This window comes from Equus przewalskii, chromosome 25 (genome assembly GCF_037783145.1).
Source record: "Equus przewalskii isolate Varuska chromosome 25, EquPr2, whole genome shotgun sequence".
NCBI classification, from domain to species: domain Eukaryota; kingdom Metazoa; phylum Chordata; class Mammalia; order Perissodactyla; family Equidae; genus Equus; species Equus przewalskii.
In genome coordinates this window covers 5,736,367-5,754,267 of record NC_091855.1, presented here as the reverse complement: position 1 = coordinate 5,754,267, position 17,901 = coordinate 5,736,367, and the positions used below count along the sequence as shown (strand labels likewise).

General features: G+C 33.7%; 1 protein-coding gene across 8 annotated transcripts in view; it reads right to left on the bottom strand.

Annotated features, from left to right (window-relative positions):
• KIAA0586 (KIAA0586 ortholog) overlaps positions 1–17,901 on the bottom strand; it is a 107,030-nt gene that overhangs the window by 23,116 nt on the left and 66,013 nt on the right. For 7 of the 8 annotated variants that reach the window (XM_070594262.1, XM_070594263.1, XM_070594265.1 and 4 more), the window contains 2 exons: positions 16,050–16,204; positions 12,153–12,261 (listed from right to left, as the gene is read on the bottom strand). In XM_070594262.1, coding sequence (XP_070450363.1) covers positions 12,153–12,261; positions 16,050–16,204 — 264 coding nt within the window. Of the gene's footprint in view, positions 1–12,152; positions 12,262–16,049; positions 16,205–16,298; positions 16,375–17,901 lie in introns of all 8 variants that reach the window. The other variant, XR_011533037.1, reaches the window with a different exon arrangement.

The following is a 17,901-nucleotide window of genomic DNA, read 5'->3' as shown; positions in this document are numbered from 1 at the left end:
AAAAACTTTACAGTCAGGTTTCAGGAAAACTGGCTAAGAACAATGGGAGGGCTGCAAAGGTTTTCGGAATGTTGGGGAATCTTTAAAACAATCCTGGTGTAAGCTTTTGGTGAGGCGTTGTCTAATGTCAAACAGACTGAAGACAATCCAAGCTCTCTAGACATAGTGTATAATTAATTCTATAACAATAAGAAAATCAAATAATTTCTACAATTTAAAATATTCCTACATAGAAAAGGAAATTCCTTTTAGCACCAAGTGAAAACGTTATGCATATCCTTGGATAATTTTCAGTGTCTAACAGATTTTCCATGTTAATCCTTTACACATTTTGCCTATTCTGAGGGAATATCTTTAGTTATGCACATTTATCTCTTTGATTACATATTATATATACTTTTCTATCCTTTAAATCAAAGGCATAATACTTTCATGTAGGAACAAACAGTTGAAATAATCATCTATTTTAAAAAATCCATTAATGTGCCAAAAGAGTGTCTTTTCTCACATGGATTGTGCTCCCACCTCCATCCAAACATCCCCACAGAAAATGTAAGAAATATATACACATAAAGACAATCACCAAGTTGACCTAAGACACTTGCTGCCATGTGTTTTATTTTTTCAGCATAAGAAAAAAGATGACATAAAAGTGTTTGTCTTTTTCCACTTAATAGTTTTCTAACAAATTATTTCTGAGATGTAGTGTTTTAAAGAAATTACTCTTTTCAATTACCCTTTTCTTTTTTTTATCCCGTGAGAGCAGATACTGTCTTATTCTTCTCCTAGGCCCAAAGCACCTTCTACAGTCCTTATACAAAAAGGATGCTAAAAAAGGCTGACATAAGAAGAAACATGCAGTGGAGTATTATTAAGCCAGAAAAAGGAATGAAGTAATGCTGCCTGCTACAACATGAGTGAACCTTGAAGCCAGGCACAAAGCTGCATGCTGCACGATTCCATGTATATGAAATGTCCAGAATAGGCAAATCCATGGAGATAGAAAGTAGATTAGTAGTTGCCAGGGACTAGGGAGATGAAAGAGTGAAGAATGAATATTAATAGGTGTGGGGTTTCTTTTTAGGGTGAATAAAATGTTCTTAACTATTTGTTAAGGTTATGACTGTGCTCAGGGTACAAATCAGCTGGGAGTGGGGTGGGTTAAAGATGAATAAGCCATTTTCAACTGGAGGTTCAGTAAGGACTCAGAAAGATGGAGTTAAATGTTGAAGAATAAGAAGTTTGTAGGCACATAAAAGTGAGCAAAGAAAGAAACCCCAGATGGAAGGAAGAGAATGTACAAAGGCATTGAGACTTAGAAGCGCAGTGTGCGGAGAAAGCCCAATTAACATTTATTGAACTGAACTGGGCTGATTACACATTATATTGGATGTGGCAGTAAAATCAAGTTTTGATCTGAAAGTTCTTTCTTTTCTGAAGTCTAAAAATTTATTTTTAAAACAAGAGTATTTCCATCAAGCACTTTAGATTTATTAACACATACAATATCATTTTTTGTTTCTAGGTAGCTGCTACTAATTACAAAGCATAAATCTTCCAGACTTTTAGCTTGAATGGAATGTATTCTTCAATAAACACCTAGAAATCCAATTTACATTATATGGAAGATATAATGTATTATAAAAATATAGCAAACTATCTCCTCCTGAAGAGAGTTAAATATAAGAAAAATATATAAACAAATAAATGTAATATACTGAGTGTCGCATTTAAACACCTTTAAACAAGAAAAAATTTTATACATTCCCAAACAATAAACTTTTAGTACAAGTTAATTAAGAAAATTCATAATGAGAAAAAGAAGCGTCATAAACAGTAATATTTAAGTGAGTTTTATTGAAGTATAATTTATACCCAGTAAGATTCAGCCTTGACGAACTCATAGTTATATAACCATTACCACAATCAAGATCTAGAACATTTCCATCATCCCAGAAAGTTCCCCCCTGCAATTTGTAGTCAAATCCTCCTCTCACTCCTAGGCAACCACTGATCCACTCCCATACCTATACTTTTGTTTTTTCCAAAATGTCATATTAATGTATTTGTCATATAAATACAGTATGTAGCCTTTTGAATTTGACTTCTTTCACTTTATATAATACAGTTGTGATTCATCCATATCTCAGTATTCCATTCTTTTTCATTGCTTAGTAGTATTCCACTGTATGGATGCACCACAAGTTGTTTATCCATCTACCTCTTGAGGGATATCTTGGTTGATTCTAGTTTTTGGTAATCATGAATGAAACTGCTAAAAAATATTCAAGTACAGGTTTTGTGTGAATGTAAGTTTTCAGTTCTTTTGAGTAAATACCTAAGAAATGGACTGCTGGATTGCATGGTAGATTTACATTTAATTTTATTTAAAAACCACTCAACTGTTTTCCAAGGTGGCTGTAGCATTTTGCATTCTCACCAGTAATGATGAGAATTCCAGTTGTTCTACATCCTCATCAACACATGATATTATCAGTTTCTTTGATTTCAGCCAACCTTATGGTATTTAGTGGTATCTAATTTTTAAATTTATATGTCCCCAGTAACTAATGATGTTGAACATCTTTCCATGTGCTTATTTGCCATCCATATATCTTTTTTGGTGAAGCATCTGTTTAAATCTTTTACTCATTTTTTAAAATTGGGTTGTTCATTTTCCTACTGTTGAGTTTCATGAGTTTTTAAAATATACTCTAGAGTTCTTCATCATAAAATGGATTTGCAAGTATTTTCTCCCAATCTGTAGTTTGTCTTCTTCATTCTCTTGACAGTGTGTTTTGAAGAACAGAAATGTTTATTTTGGTGAAATCCAATTAATTAATATATCCTTTTATGAACTATGATTTTTCTGTAATATCTTAAAAATCTTTGCCCAATCAAAGGTCAAAAAAATTTTTTCCTAGAAGTTTTGTAGTTTCAGGCTTTATATTTAGATTTAGGATCCATTTTGAGCTCAACTTTGTACATGTTTGTGAGATATGTGTCAAGGTTCATTTTTTGCATATGGATGCCCACTTGTCCCAACACCATTTGTTGAAGAGATTATTCTTTATCAAATTCTTTGCCATTTGTGAAAAATCAATTGATCATAAACATGTGGACTATTTTTGGACTCCATTGTGTTCTATTAATCTATTTGTTAATCCTTATCCCAATACTATTACTACCTTGACTACTGGAGCTTTATAACAAGTTTTGGAGTCACACAGTGTAAATCCTGCAACTTTCTTTTTCTTTTTAAAAGTTATTTTGGCCATTCTAGGCTCTCTGCCTTTCCTTACGTGTTTTAGATTCAGCTTGTCAATTCCCACCAAAATTACCCTGTTAGGATTTTGATTGAGATTGCACTGAATCTAAAGATCAATTTGCGGAGAATCGACATCTTAATTTTGAGTCTTCTAATTCATGAGCATATTATCATCTATCCATTTACTTGCCTTCTTTGATTTCTCTTATCAGGTGTTTTTGTGGGTTTTAGCACACAAATCTTGTGACTATTTCATTAGTTTTTAGACCTAAGTATTTCATGTTTTTGTTGCTATGATAAATTGTAGTTTTTAACTACAATTTCCAATTCCTCATTGCTAGTACAGAGAAATATCAATGATTTTTACACACTGACATTGTAGCCTGTGAACCTGATAAAATCACGTATTAGTTCTAGTAGCTTTTTCTGTAGGCTTTGTGGGATTTTCTACAGATAATCATGCATCTGCAAATAGAAATGTGTTTATTCTAATAAAATTTCTAATCTGTATGCCTTTTATTTTTTTTTTCTATTACTGCATCAGCTAGGACTGCCAGTATGATTTTGAATAGTAGCAAGAGCAGACCTCACTGCCTTGTTTGCAATTTTATTGGGAAAGCATTTAGTCTTTCACAATTAAGTATGATGTTGGCTATAGGTTTCTTGTAAATGTCCGTTATCATGTTAAGAAAGATTCCTTTGATTCCTAGTTTTCGGCGAATTTTAACCATGAATAGATGTTGAACGCTATTAAAAGCTTTTCTGTATCTATTGAGATGATCACGTTTTTTCCCCCTTTAGTCTGTTCATATAGTGAATTATATTGATTTTTGAATGTCAAACCAACCTTGCTTTCTTGGGATAAGCCACTTGGTCGTGACTTACTGTCTTTTTATATACTATTGGATTCAACTTGCTAATATTTTGTACAGGAATTTTGTGTCTATGTTCATGAGGGATATTGGTACACAATCTTCTTTTCCAGTAATGTCTTTTTCTGGTTTCTGGATGACAATAAGAAGAGTTCTCTCTTCTTCCATTTTCTGGGAGAGTTTGAGTAGAATTAGTATTATTTCTCCCTCAAATATTTGGTAGAATTCTCCAGTGAAGCCATCTGAGATTGGATTTTTCTTGTTGGAACATTTTAAACTAAGAATTCATTTTTTAAAACACATATAAGATTACTTAGGTTAAGAGTTTCTTCTCAAGTTAGCATACATAAAATTTTTCTATTTTATCTAAGTTGCCAAATTTATGAGCATAGAGATAGTCATAATATTGCCTTATAATCTCCTTAATTTCTGTAGGAGCTGTACTGATTTCCCTTCTTTAATTTCTAATAATGGTAATTTGTGTGTTCTCTCCTTTTTCCTTCATCATCCTGGCCAAGGTTTATCAATTTTATTAATCCTTTCAAAGAACAAGTTTTTGGCTTGAGTTTCTGTTAGAGTTATACTTTCAATTTCATTCTGCTCTTTATTATTTCCTTCCTTCTGCTTATTAGAGGCTTAATTTGCTCTTCTTTTTCTGGTTTCCTAAGGTAGAGACCTAGAGCACTGATTTTAGACCATTCTATTCTATTCTAATATAAGCATTTAATGCCAGAAATTTCCCTCTAATCACTGCTTTAGCTGCATCCCACAAATTTGTAGTGTTTTCATTTTCATTCAGTTCAAAATATTTTCTAATTTCCTTTGTAAATGCCTCTTTGGTCCAAGGTTTATTTAAATTTGTGCAATTGAATTTCCAAGTACTTAGGAATGTCCAGAAATCTTTCTATTATTTGTTTTCACTGTAATTCCACTGAGATCAGAGAATATATTTTGTATGATTTCAACTGTTTTAAGTGCATTGAGGCTTGTTTCATGACATAGAACGTAGTCAATCTTGGAGAATGTTCCATGCATACTTAGAAAGTGTAATCAGCTTTTTATCTATTAAATCAAGTTGGTTGATATTGTTGCTTGGGTCTTCTATAGTCTTAAATTTTCTATTTACTTTTTCTAGTGATTACTGAGAAGTGTTGAAGTCTCCAACTATAATTGTGAATTTCTCTATTTATTCTTAGAGTTCTACCAATTTTTCCTTCATGTATTTTAAAGTGGTGGTGTTAGGTGCATCTTATTGATGAATTAATATTATATCTTCTTGATGAATTAACTCTTTTATCATTATTTAATGTCCCTCTTTATCTCTGGTAATATTCTTTGTTTTAATATTATTTTGATATGTCTGATATTCATATAGCCACTCAGGTTTCTTTTAATTAGTATCTGCATTGTTTATCTTCTCTCAATTCTTCTTCTTTTAACCTATGTCTTTATATTTAAAGCAAGTTCTTATTGATAGCATAAATTTGGTCTTGTTTTTTAATCCAATCTGACAATCTCTTTTAATTGGCATATTTATTTACATTTAATGTAATTATTGATATGGTTGGATTTAAATCAATTATCTTGGGGCCAGCCCCATGGCACGTGGTTAAGTTTGGCATGCTCTGCTTCGGCAGCCCAGGTTTGCAGGTCTGGATCTACACCACTGCTTAGCCACGCTGTGGCGGCAACCCATATATAAAGTGGAGGAAGACTGGCACAGATTTTAGCTCAGGGCTAATTTTCCTCAAGCAGAAAAAAACAAAATAGGAGGATTGGCAACAGATGTTAGCTCTGGGCTAATATTCTTCAAGCGAAAAAGGAAAAGGAAAAAAACCCAGTTATCTTGCTATTTCTTTTTTGTTCTCTTTGTTGATGTTGTTCCTTTCCCCCTCATTTTCTGCCTGCTTTTGGAGTAACTGAGTGATTTTAATTTAAGTACTATTTAAAAAACCTTTTAAGGATTACTCTATATCTATCACTTATGACAGTCCACTTTCAAATAATATTATACCACAACATACACTGTAAAAACCTTGCATCAGTATGCTGTCAATTCTTCTATCCATCTTTCACAGTATCATTGTCATTTTCTTTTTATAGACACTATGACAATCTATTGGTATTATTTTTGTTTTAGACAGTCAATTATCTTTTATAGTGATTGAAAGAAAGAAATCTTTTATTTATACCTTGATTTTAACCATCTCAGAAGCTCTTAATTTCTTTGTATAAATCCAAGTTTCTGTCTGTATCATTTAATTTCCACCCGGAAAATTTCCTTTTTTTGTAGTATATGTCTGTCTCTCAGGTTTCATTCACCTAAAAAAAGTATTTATTTTGCCTTCATTTTTGAAAAGTATTTTTGCTGGATACAGAATTTAGGGTTGACTTTTTTTCCTTTCAGCACTTTATCACTCTATTGTCTTCTAGACTGCATGGTTTGTAATAAGCTGACATATTTCTTATCTCTGTTCTTCTGTAAGTAATGTACCTTCTTTGGCTTCCTTCAATATTTTCTCTTTCTATTTGGTTTTTAGCAGTTTGAATATGCTGTGTATAAGTATTTTTTAAATCTTGCTTGGAGTTATCTGAGATTCTTGGATCTATGGTTTGATGTTCTTCATTTTTCTTATAAAATTATTGGTCATTATCTCTTCAATACTCTTTCTGTTCTGTTAGCTTTCTCTTTTCTTGCTGCAATTCCAATTACATGTATGTTAGGATATTTGATGTTGCTCTTGGATGCTCAGATTTTTTTTCACTCTTCTTTCTCTTTGTGTTTCAATTTCTGTTGACTATCATCAAGTTTACTTATTCCTTGGCCATGCTGAGTCTACTGATAAGCCCACTGAAGTCATTCTTCATCTGTACCACTGTTTTCCACCCTAACATTTCGATTTGATGCTTTCTTATAATTCCATCTCTTTGCTCAAATTCCCATCTGTTCATACATGTTTTGTCTATCTTTTCTGGTAGGGCCTTTAACACATTAATCATAGTTATTTTAAATTCCCTGTCTGACAGTTCCAACATCTGAGTCATCTGTGATTCTTGCTGTTTCGATTGCTTTGTCCCTAAAGAGTGGATTGTTGCTGTTTTGTTTTTTTCTTGCTTTCTTGTCTTTAATTTTGACTGAATGCCAGACATTGTGTGTACAACAATAGAGAGGTAAGCAGGATTTAAGCTTGGAAATGGGACCACCTTTTCCTAAGCTAGGCTATGAATGTGAGGCGTTGTCAATCAAGTCAGAAGTTAAATTGGCTTTGTGTTTTGTTGTTGCTGCAGTTAAGTTTGGTTTAACACCAGCTTCAAAACCCTCCAGTGTTACTTTGTGTTTCGGGTGGGCCCTAGGATGCCACAGGGTTTTTCTCAATGTTCCTGTTCCACCTTCAGCTTGCAGCCTTCACTGAGCACCTGCTCCATAGGAGTTTTTCTCTATGCTCTTATGCCTTGCCCATTGGTAGACTGCTGCTGCTTGTTAGTCAATACTTGTTGGTCTCATGGTGAAGGATGGGGAAGGAGCAGCTCTCTGTAGTCCTGGTCCAGCCTCAGTCTCAAGCAGATCCTGTATGCCTGGGTCTTGTGGTGGGGCTTTTTCAGGGAGCCCATTCCTCCTCCTTGTGGTAGACAAACTCTGCCTTGCCTCCTTAATGAATTTTGTGTAGGAGAGTTTCCTATCCCTCTCCCAGCAACAAGAGACCTCTAACGGTATTAATATTAGATTGTGGGCCCAAGACTACTTCCTTCCTTTCCCCCAAAAGAGGATGGGTTTTTTCTTTACCCTCCTCCCAGCCACAGTGGGTTTTCACCTATACTCTGGAGGTGACAGGTATGCTGGCCCTTCCCCAGTGACTTAAGGCTTTTGTTCTTACAGGAAAAGGGTCCAAACGAGGCATTCAGTCTTTCTGGCAGTGGGAGCCACTCTCCTCTTCCAGCCTGTTTCAGTGAAGGAGACTCTCTCTAGTCTCCTACCCTGCCTCCCAATCTTTCTTTTCTACAGGCTGTGGAGAAGACACTGCAAGTGGGTGTGAACGCCTCCTGTATCTGTAGCGACCAATGTTTCTATGCGTGGCCTTAGCAACCCATTAAAAAAGTTTAGCCAGATACATCTTATAAGGTGCCTGGTGTTTCTTCCTGTGACTGTGCTCTGGCACAGTGAGACAGTGATTGTGTCCCATCTCCCTGGAGGAGTCTGTCTTTCCTTGGATTTTGGGCTACTAAGTTGCTCTGCATCATAAACTCTCTGATGGGTTCAAGAAATTTAATGATTTTGTAGTTTATCTGACATTTTATTATAAGTAGGGTGGAAGCAACACTCTTTCCACTTTCCTCATCCTGGATGAAAAGAAAAACTCACAAATTCAGCAACATTTCAAAGTGAATTTCTATTTTATTAATCAATGATAGCATGGATTTGTGGAAGACACACTTATTCAGACAATGCTTGTTACACATGTGGATTTCCGGCAGAATTATTAGTCTGTGCCCCATCCCCTCCCTATCAGAGATCCATACACATGGTTTTGAAATCACTGTCATACCTTAAGAGGAAAAAAATCAACTTAAAAAAGTTTTAACTGTGATTTTGAAATTACTAAGATCAATTATAATTCTGATAGCTTTTGTAATTTAACTATATTTCAAATACAAAGGCAAAAAATTTACCACTTTATAAAAAAACAAAAATGATTTCATTTGCACATGTAGTTAGAAATAGCTTCTAAATATAAATAAACTTTGAATTTCCTAATTCTCACACATTTAAAGTCACAATCACTGTATGTGAGGTGTAAATGGTGCTAAGATGGCTAGGAATTAAACTCAGGACATAATGTAAAAAAACCCATCTGGGATTCTGTAAGTACATTTCTCATAAATATGTAACCTGCTTTTGATAAGTTACTGCAATTACGCTTATTATTTTGAGCACTTTGATACATATTTTCTGAGCAACATATATAATCTTGAAATGAGAAAACGGAAGAATGCTGTGATCTTCAAGCATCTTTGACAACTAATCTGTCCTAGCATTTAACCACAAAATATATGATCTAATTTTTCCCCATTGATTATAGATAGCATGTTTGACTTTCTAATTATTACTTATTATGATGGTCTTAAAATTTTAAGAGAAAAACTAAAGAAGGAAAATTTTTTTTTTTGAGGAAGATTAGCCCTAAGCTAACATCTGCTGCCAATCCTCCTTTTTGCTGAGGAAGACTGGCCCTGAGCTAACATCCATGCCCATCTTCCTCTACTTGATATGTGGGATGCCTGCCACAGCATGGCTTGATTAGTGGTGCGTACCCCAGGTACCAAACCCCAGGCTGCCAAAGCAGAATGTGCGAACTTAACTGCTGCACCACCAGCTAGCCTCGGAAAATATTTTTTAAACTGAACTATTTTAATACATCACTTGATAGAATTTAATTGTTCCTGGGTTTGTAACAAATAAATGGATTTAAAATTAGTCTCTCATTTGTATGGAAGAAAATTAAATTGCACAGTAAAAGATGCAGTGAAAGTTAACTTGCGGAATAAAAGGGAAAAAAATTAAAATGACACATTAAAATCACTTAAAACGTTGTTTTCCCTATAAAACCTCTAGACACATTAATTGGGACACAGAACCAGATAACCGGTATCCTGTGGTGAAAAATACACCCAATGAATTCAATACCAAATAAAAGAGTTTTACTCTTAGATTTCAAAGATATCATCTGCCAGAACAATCAATTCGATTTCTCTCTTTTATACTAAAATCAGAAAAGAATAATCAAGAGGGGGGGAAAAAAACAAGGCTTTTACAGATTCCCCAGAAACATGGTGCTAGAAGCTATGTCCTATCAGGTCTTCAGTCAACTTTTAATGGATGGTCAAAGAGCCGCTACAGCCGGTCAACTGTGTGATGTCTTTATACGTACATTAAACTGCTATACATTTGAAAGTGGAATACAGGGTACTTCCCCTGAAACAGCCATAATTTGGGGTTCAACTATTCTTACAAGCATTTATCTGCCAGAAAAGATGTGGTTTTGTTCCCTTGTGATAAGGTGAATTCCTTTCATTATCTTCAAGGCCTCTGGGTAAGAGACAGAGGACCGAATTCCTCTGAGGTCACTCAAAGTCCTGAGAACTCTGGAGGATTATTTCGGCATCTGACTCCTCTATCCTCTGAAACATTTGGCAACATCTCAGAGTTTGATCAGAGAAAAAAAGAAAACTCACAAAAGTTACGGGAAAAAAGTCATAACTGAATATATGTGCAAGGCAATTGTATTCATTCAAAAATATTCAGTATGGAAATACGTATCAATTATTGCGTGAAACACTTGACTTGTATTTAAAATGCTCTATTTATAGTTCATTGGGTATTTATGTGTCTTAGTCAAAGCTGACATATACACATAGGCCTGCTTTCCTAACTTCTGTATTAGATGTAAAATTAAATGAAAAAAATTTTACACATATTAAATCCCACTCTTTCTAAATAAAACTTTCTCCTACTAACTAACACCTTGGTTTATTTTATTCTTCTTATGACTTTTATTGACTTATTAAATGTTAACTGGACATTTAATGATGTTGTAAGTTAACAAAAATTTAACTCTTGCCATCTTGTGGTCAAACATTCATATATGTGAAATTGAAAACAATGCCACTTTCCTAAAGAGAGATATTTACCCTTAAAATCTTACCAAACAAAGATATTTTCCTATCAGCTGAGAAAAACAATTGTTTTATTACATACAACATCCCCTAAGGAAACAAAATTCATTTGTAACTTTAAGAAATTATACTTTTTTTAAACGTAAATTAAATGTACTGTCATTGACCATGAATGGTAACAACACTCAGCAGAAGGACATTGAGTCAGTTCTGATATTACCTTATGAACATTTATTTGCTCATTATCTATATACTGTCATGATTAATTTTTAAATCACCATGAGAAAAGTTTTACAGGCAATTTTCCATAGGATTCTAAAATATAACATTAACATTACTGTACCACGGTTAGGTTAAAAAAGTGGTAGAGAGGGAAAAGTTGCAAAAAGTTTGAGCAAGAGAGGAAGAGAAAACAAACAGAAAAGTAAAAATCTAAACCTTAGATTAATTAAGGTTAAAAAAATCTAAACCTTAGATTTGTTAAACAATCTTAACAAATATCTTGAGCACTTCCTCAAAACACCAAACACCAAAACACCAAATACACAGTTACATTTGCAATTACATTGGCATTCAATAAATGAAATAAAACCACAATTATAAAAGCAAAGAAAAACATTCCACTGCTCAAAATATTCCTAATACTTCTTCCTGGATTGTGGACAGAAAGTTTTTAAACAGAAGACATCTTAATTTCTACTGCCAAATTTCAGAATTTAGATTATATAAAATTTAAATGACTAAGAAAAAAGAAGAAAAAGCACAAGGCCAACAGCCTTGCAGAAACATAAGGACAACACCAAAATGCTGTGATGCTGACTGCAGAATTAAAGGTCAACTACACAATTTTGATAATCAAACAACACTGCAGAAAATTCATGGGATATAACATGAGAATCCTCTGTTTCTTAAGATGTACTTATTGGGTAACGTCAGCACACAACACTAAACAGCCTTTCAAAGCACCCTTAAAAGCTATAACCCCTGTCTTTATCATATTATAAAACAATTATGATAGAGATATAGATCTATACATAGATAAGAAGATGCTGACCTTCAATTGTACAAGAAACAAAAATGTAAGATTAAAGGAAAACACTACCTAAGAGTTTTTAAAATCCATTAGAAATAGTATTTATTGGTAAAAAGAACTAACAAATATACAGTCAAACACGATACCAGATTTTTTATCCCAACAGACTAAATGAATGAGAGAAAGCAAACAAAAAACCTAGAGACACAAATAAGACATACATAAAAGTAAAGAATTCTCATTATATACTTGTTCAGTATCAAGACAAGTATCAAACTATTATATTATTCAAGAAAATGAATCTTACCTTGTTGCTGTGAAAGTGAAATATTGGATTTATTTCTTACACGTATTAAACGACTTTGTACTGGCTTGTGTTCAACTTGCTTAACATCTTGGTCTGGCTTTTGTTGGTACTAAAGAATTTAAGACATAAAGTCATAATATTATTTTTTAAGTTACTTTAAAAAAATTTGAGCAATTAAATTATTTAGGTGTTTATTAAATAAAATTTGAATAGTATGTACGCCTTCTAATTGCCAAATGGGTAATGGAGTACATATTACTAAAGGAAAGATGTTACAAATAAACTCTTTAAAAAGATTTGGATAACATACCCAGATTTCAAACATTCAAATCATCTGTCTATTTTTACTAAAGAATTCAGAGCTACTTATAAATCAAACTATTCTAGATATATATATACATGATAGATTTAGACAGGATAAAAACTTAATTTGGCTGTAAGCTCTCCCATATAACTATTTTTGCATAAAATGAAACTCTGCATAATGCACTGCAATTTTCAAAGAGCTTTTATAGATAGTAACATCATTTAATTCTCACAAGTGCGTAGGCATTGCTATCCTCCTTTGCCATTCAAGAAACACACGCTCCACCATGAGCCCTATTGTCTCTCTTTCTTATCTATAACCTACCCAAATTTGAAATCTACATTAGTCACAAATTCCTTCACAATCACATATCACAAACTACGATGACTTTAGCCATTTTCTTTCTTCTCTTTCCTGTTTTATGAGCCTAATTATGAATGAGCCTCAGAAAACAGCTATCAAATATACTTTGACAGGAACTTAAAAAGATTCTCTGATCAACAATTCTGAAACACCTGTCCACATGGACTCAACTGGAACCACTCCAGCCCTGGCAGGCCTATTTATCTACAAATAAAAATGGGTAGCTTTAGACTGCAGTAGTAACAAAGCTAGACTGAACTCTGGCCTTTTAACTTAGAGCCATGAATCACATGGGTTTCTGCCTTGAAGAAAATATTTTTGTGTGCATTTCGAGGATGGGGACTATGACTATCTCCGGCTCCTTCGACTTAGAACCTCCCTATGGCTCCTTCCTTAACCACCGTGATTCAGAGCTGAGTGTTGTGGAGTTAAACTGCTTGTGTTGAAATCTGGCTAAGCCATTTTCTAGCTTTGACCTTGGGCAAGTTATTAACTGCTCAATACCTCAATTTGTTCATTCATTAAATGAGGATAATAATAATAACTACCTCATTAGGTTGTTATAAGGATTAAATGAGTTAAATATGTAAATATGTACTTAGAATAGCATCTGGCAGAGTAAGAACTATAAGTAAGTTTGTGCTACTACTAGCCTTACTTTTCTGTTAAAGAAATCTAACAAACGAATTTCTTGAGGCCCATTCTTCTGGTAACACTTCGTAGATTTTAAGACAGGCCAACAATTAAAGGACCCGATCTTTCTATTTTTAAAATAGCTTTAATGAGGTACAAATGATAAACAATAATCTGCACATATTTAAAGTGAACAACTTGCTAAGTTTTGGCATATGTATATACCCATGAAACCATCCCCACATTCAAGATAATATAACGAACACAGCCACCAATCTCAAAAGTTTTCTCATACCCTTTTGTATTCCCTCCCATTACTGTGGATTAGTCTGTATTTTCTTGAATTTTATATAAAGGTAATCACAGGGTATGCACTCCTTTTTTTTTTTTTAGGTCTGGCTTCTTTCCCTCAACATAATTTTTCTGAGAATCATCCATGTTATTGTATGTATCAGTAGTCCATGCCTTTTTATTGCTGAATGATACAATGTACATTTGTACATTCACCAAGTGATGGACACTTCTGTTGTTTCCGGTTTGGGGCTACTACAAATAAAGTTACTATGAACATTCACATACAAGTCTTTGTGTAGACATGTTTTAGGTTCTTTCGGGTAAATACCTAGGAGTGAAATGCCTGGGTCATATAGCAGGTGTATGTTTTACTTTTTTAAAAAATCAAAGTGTTTTCCAAAGTGGGTGAATCATTTTACATTCCCAACCAGCAGTGTATGAGAGTTGAAGATGCTCTAATCCTTGCCAACACTTGGCATGCCAGTCTTTTTAATCTTAGATATTATAATGGGTGTGTAGTACTTCGTTGTGGTTTTACTTAGCATTTTCCTAATGTCTAATGATGTTGAAAATCTTTTTATGTGCTTACTTGACATCACTATATCTTCTTTGGGTAAGGGTATCTGTCCAAATATTTTATCCATTTTTTAATTGAATTATTTTCCTAATATTGAATTCTGTGAGTTCCTTATATATTCTGGATATGTCTTTTTTTTTTTTAAGATTGTATTTTTTCTTTTTGTCCCCAAAGCCCCCCGGTACACAATTGTATATTTTTAGTTGTGGGTCCTTCTAGTTGTGGCATGTGGGCCACCACCTCAGCGTGGCCTGATGAGCGGTGCCATGTCCGCGCCCGGGATCAGAACCGGTGAAACCCTGGGCCGCCGAAGTGGAGCGCGCGAACTCAACCACTCGGCCACAGGGCCGGCCCCTGGATACAAGTATTTTATCAGAGAAGTAATTTGCAAATATTTTCTCAGTCTCTGGCTTGTATTTGCTTTCTCTTAAGAGTGTGTCTTCAAGAGCAGAAGTTTTTATTTTTGATACAACCAATTTATTCATTTTTTTCTCTTTCATAGATAGTGCTTCTGGCGTCATTTTTGCCTAACCCAAGGTCACAAACAATTTTTGTTTCACACGCAAGTTTTTAACAGACATTTATTCATTACCAACTAGCTTTTTCTGATTTTTGTTTGATCATATTTTATTAATACTAAACCCTACATAATGGTGTGTTCCATAAACAATCTTTATTTTATATATTTTGGCTTTCATCTTTGTAGGAGGAGGTCATCAAGAGGATGTGACCATCAGGTGGAGCAGGCAATCAGAGGAGCCTTGCCCCCTCCCCTGTCCTTGGAATGTATGTCCTGCCCACTATTCCCATGCTAACAGCCGTTTCAAGGACGCAGTCCTGAGAGAGTAAGGTGTTGTTGGGACATCTGGGCTGAACACATGACTGAACCCGGTTAAGGTTTCTATACAAACTTTTCAGATTCTGGCAGGCAGGTGCAGAGATCTACTCATCTTGTGGCCTCCAAGACAAGCCTCATAACTAAGTTCCTTCGCTTAGTAAAGCTACCACCTTCCAATCTCGAATGGTCTGCCTCTTTCTTTGATCTCTCCTTGTCCTCTGTGTACAGGGCCAGTTTCAGATTTTACACGAGAACTCCCTTGGCTGTGAACCAATGATCCTCAACGCCACGTAATTCTACACAATACCATCAAATGAATACTTACTGAATAAATTAATCCACAGTGAGAAACGCATTGCTATTATACAGATACAAAACTGTTTTTAATAACATAAGCATTTTTTTACATCTTGGAGAGTAATTATTCTATTTTTTCAGTGCACAAGATTAAATAGGGTATTGGCTTAACTCAGTATGAAATTTCTTATGTTTTCATGGTAACACATTTTGCAAATTTTAATGTAATAAATATTTATTGAGTACCTACTATGTGCAAATTACTACACTATATATTGCATGGAGATACAGAGGTGTAAATGATAACAGCTACCTAACTAGGTGACAGGCATTTTATGTATACTATTTTTATTCTTTAATTTAAAGATGAGGAAATTAAGGCTTAGAAAAAAGCTAAGTAATGTATTCAAGGTCACAGCTAGAAACTAGATGAGCTAAGATTTGTATCCAGGCTTGACTTAGCAAACAAAGGAGGCATGATTTGAAGCTGTCTGACTCCAAAGACTATCCTCTTGACAGTGTATCATGCTAAGGCAATACTTTTACAATTCTTATTCTAAGTAAAGTACAAATGCTATTAATTGGTACCTGAGGAAAATCTTCAGGTGTTACTGATAACTTAACGTCATCTTCCTGTGTTGTCAGAAGTGATGTGGGAAGGGCAAGGTTAGAATTTGGCTGCAACTCCAATTCTCCCAAACTCATTGGACCATGACTAGCACAGGAATCTTCATAAACACCACCTGTTATCAAATATGTAAACAAAAAATTAAAATAAATTGTTTAATTTATATCTTAGAAAAAGAACAATTGACTGAGATTACCATTATTTCTCACCTGCTCAATTAGAAGTAACAGTGTATTTCAGCCCAAAATACCAGGTAACAAGCCTTCATTGCAACTAAAACCAAAGCTTACAGAGAATGCAAAAAGTTACCTATGTTCAAACAAATCTATGGACTATTCTAAGGTTTCCATCAACAAGCTCCTCATGCACAGTCCACACCCAACCCCCACTCCTACACACTAACTAACACATCAGCTTACATTTTCTATCAGTAAGAATAAATAGGATGCTTTCTATCTAAAATGTAATCTTATAGCAGGGGCAATTTCCTAGCTAGAAAATACTGCTTAGCTCTATTCTGTAGATATTTTTCTTCAAATGGTCAAGTTCCTTTTAACCTCATCCAAATAGCATCTCAATCAAATCAATAAAAAGAAAATAAGAGCAGAGATATCTATTTATCTAATAACAATATCACTGTACATTTATATTGTACTTCATACTCCGCACTTTCATATACATTATATGTAATATCTCATATACATTATCTCATTAAACCTGAATACCACAATCATTCTGTAAGGCAGGCAGTTCAGACAGTATTATAACCGTCTTTCACTGACAAAGCTAAAGACTCAGGAAAGTTAACTGACTATCCAAAAATCAGAGAGCTAGTAAAAGTATTAAAATCCTCATCTTCCAATTCCTAGTCACTCTTCTTTATTTCACATTCTTGCTAAAATATTTCTAAGGTAATTGTTTTTCCTAATTAATAGCCACCTTTTAAATAGAGCACAGTATATCTCGTTTTAATCAACAGAAATAGATCTAAAGTCTATACACATAAGCTAAAATGTTTTAAATGAAATAATATTTTCAAGACATCATAGATGTTTTCTATTTAAAGGCCGTCTGTTGACAATTTCTTAGGTATAGCAAATAATCACCCTCTGATTTTTTATGTTAATCTATATTTTTAGCTGGATTTTGCATAAAGCAAAATATATACATTTAATATTTACCTTTCCAGTATTCAATCTGTACAATTTCTCAAAATTATCACCTGTTTTATTCTCATTTAATTACCTTGCATGATATAAGATTAATTTAATTCATGATAATATCCATCATTTACCCTATTGTTCCAGGCCTTATATTGACTTCTTTATACTCTGATATGCCTTTTTCTATTCCTATGTCACTTTTCCAACATTTTCCTGACCGATAAATGAATTAAAATAAAAGAATTAGCACATATAATGTTAAAAGAGAAGAGATGAAAAACTCTTTGTGCTGATAATTTGATTATATACCTAGAAAACTCAAGAGACTCTAGTGAGAAAAAAAACTTTATTAGAATAAGAGAATTTGATAATGTGACTGGATACTAGATAAATATATAAAAATCATTAGCTTTTCTCTATATTATAGTAATATTCCCCTAGAAATGGAAAATAATCCTTTACTACAGTGACCAAAAAGTTAAAATAAAAATAAAATTAAGAAAGACATAGAAACCATACGAAGAAAATTATGAAATCCTATGGGAGAGCACAAAATAAGATCTGAACAGTAAGAAATACCATAAAAAATGTCAATTCTTCCAATATTAATACATAAATTAGTACAATTCCAATTAAGGTGATTTTTAGT